Genomic DNA, 2,247 nt, shown 5'->3' with positions numbered 1-2,247 from the left:
GATACATATCATATTTCATCCGTAAGACTACAATTAAGTTCTTATATTATTATTTTAGACTACAATTAATTTCTTATACTATTATCTTAATAACCATGTTTTAACTCTTATTTTCTAATATATTGTTTTGATTTTAACCCTAATTCTTTAATCCTCGTTTTCCTTCAGAATCATGGTGGGTACTCGTAGTAACGATAATCCGTCTAGTAGCAGTGCCCCGCAACCCGAAGTGGATCCAAACCAACTTCTGGCGATGATTCAGGGATTGGTCACCAATCAGCAGCACCTAGCTGGGCAGCTGCAGCGGGAGCCTCAGCACCAGCCTCCCACTCGTCCAGAGTCTAGCGTTAGGTAGTTCCGGTATATGCGGCCCCCTTCTTTCTCTGGTGCTGAAGGACCCTTAGCAGCAGAAGAGTTCTTGAAGGTCACCGAGACTATTCTCACGGTGACCCGTATTGCCCCTGCTGAATGGGTGGACCTCATGGATATTCAGCTCACCGACACCGCTCGGATTTGGTGGACTGCAGAGAAAGCTCATTTGGAGAGACCGATTTTGTGGGAAACCTTCACAGACCGTTTCAACAGGAAGTACTTCCCTCAGTCAGCTCGGGACGAGCTTTTGCGAAGATTTGTGGAGCTCAAGCAAGGAGGGCGAACAGTTGATGAGTACGAGGCCGAGTTTTCTTCTCTGAGCCGATTTGCTCCCCACTTGGTGACAGACCCTACTATCAGGAGGCATCAGTTTCAGAAGGGCCTGGATAAGTATATCAGGTTTGCTCTAGCTGGTAGAGCACTTGCGACCCATGACGCCGTGTTGGATGCAGCACGCGAGATCGAGAGCGTTCAGAAGGAACCTGAAGACCTGCACGTGATTCAGAGCAGGACGCCAGTAGCCCCAGCCCGAGATGGCAAGCGTCCACCTTCGAGGCAGCAGCAAAATCCGCAGCGACAACAGTTTTCTCAGCGCCAGCCATCAGTCGAGACTGTCCACAGCGACAGCAGGCCCGCTTGCCCCCACCTCCAGTTCAAGCGGCTCTTCCAGCTCCACCTCGATCAGACTCAGCAGCTCCAGCTCAGCACAGACCCTATCCTCGAGCACGGCCACTTCCCCCACAACAGCAGGTATATCAGGAAGCACACAGGCAGCAACCTCGATGACAGATGTTCACGATGTCAGCTGTGGAAGCAGAGGAGAACAACCAAGTTATCACCGGTGAGAATAGTTCATTCTTAGTTTTATTTTCGTGTGAACTTCCTTATTTCGTATTGCCTGATGATATTATGATAGGATTTGTTTATGAGTGCTAGCCTAGATGCATTTTCATCCTCCTATAATAGGCAATGTTCTTGTTTATTTCGTTCTTGATTTATCACCCTTTGACTCTGGGTTTCCTACTGTTTCTTGTTCTTGTCTCCTCTATTTATGGATATCATTCCATATCTCTGTCCTTGGATTTTATTTTATTTTCGAGGACGGAATTTGTTTTGAGGGGGGAATGATGTAATAACCGTGAATTTTGATACGTATTTAAATAAATTTTTCTAGTATTTAAAATATTATATTATATTTTATTAATACTTTTCCTAATTTCTGGAATTTTCTGAGTTTTCAAAATAAATAAATAATAAAATATATAGTCTTGTATTTTTTAATTCTGCTAAATATTAATTTACGGTTTAGTGATTTTTATATATAATCATTTGGTGATTAATATTATTAATGACCTTGTTATTATTGATGTAAACTTGAGTATAGTACAGTAGTATATAAATATTAATAAAAAAGATTTTTGGTTGATTATTAATTATTAATATAATTCAGAATATTATGTGAAATTTTTGAATTTTCCCTCTCTTAATTTCCTCTAATTTGAATTTGAATTCCTTCCATATTTTTCCCTAATTTATTTCTCAATCAATCCCCTAATCACTCCCCATCTTTTGATTTCTTTCCAAACCAACCCCCCAAATCACGTGCATATCCTTCTCTCTCTCCCCTTCCATAAAATAAACATTCTTTTTCTCTTCACCGTACCCCCCATCTTCAACAGTTCAAAAGAAAAAAACCCCATCTTTTCTTTCTTCTTCTTCTTCCTCCCAGCACCGAACCCGACCACCCAAACCGCCCCGCACCCGAGCTCGAACCGCCCTCGACCCGCGCCCGTCCCCGCGCTCCTCCTCCGCCGTTCGGCCTCCGCCAGCACCTCAGAGACCACGACAGCCTGCAGCCGCCAGCGCCACCGGATC

The 2,247-nt window shown here is 43.4% G+C and overlaps 1 protein-coding gene across 1 annotated transcript; it reads left to right on the top strand.

Moving 5' to 3' along the window:
• Positions 365–893, top strand: LOC109835509. Its single transcript, XM_020403483.1, has 2 exons — positions 365–771; positions 878–893. Exons 1-2 carry the CDS (start codon positions 365–367, stop codon positions 891–893), a joined length of 423 nt encoding a protein of 140 aa, XP_020259072.1.

The sequence above is a fragment of the Asparagus officinalis genome, chromosome 3, assembly GCF_001876935.1.
Source record: "Asparagus officinalis chromosome 3, Aspof.V1, whole genome shotgun sequence".
Lineage (NCBI taxonomy): Eukaryota > Viridiplantae > Streptophyta > Magnoliopsida > Asparagales > Asparagaceae > Asparagus > Asparagus officinalis.
The sequence above is the reverse complement of the archived record's forward strand: the minus strand, read 5'-3'. Positions and strand labels throughout refer to the sequence as shown.

Excerpts from the sequence above, each read along its gene's own strand:
- LOC109835509 (XM_020403483.1), top strand. The coding sequence starts at position 365 with ATGCGGCCCCCTTCTTTCTCTGGTGCTGAAGGACCCTTAGCAGCAGAA.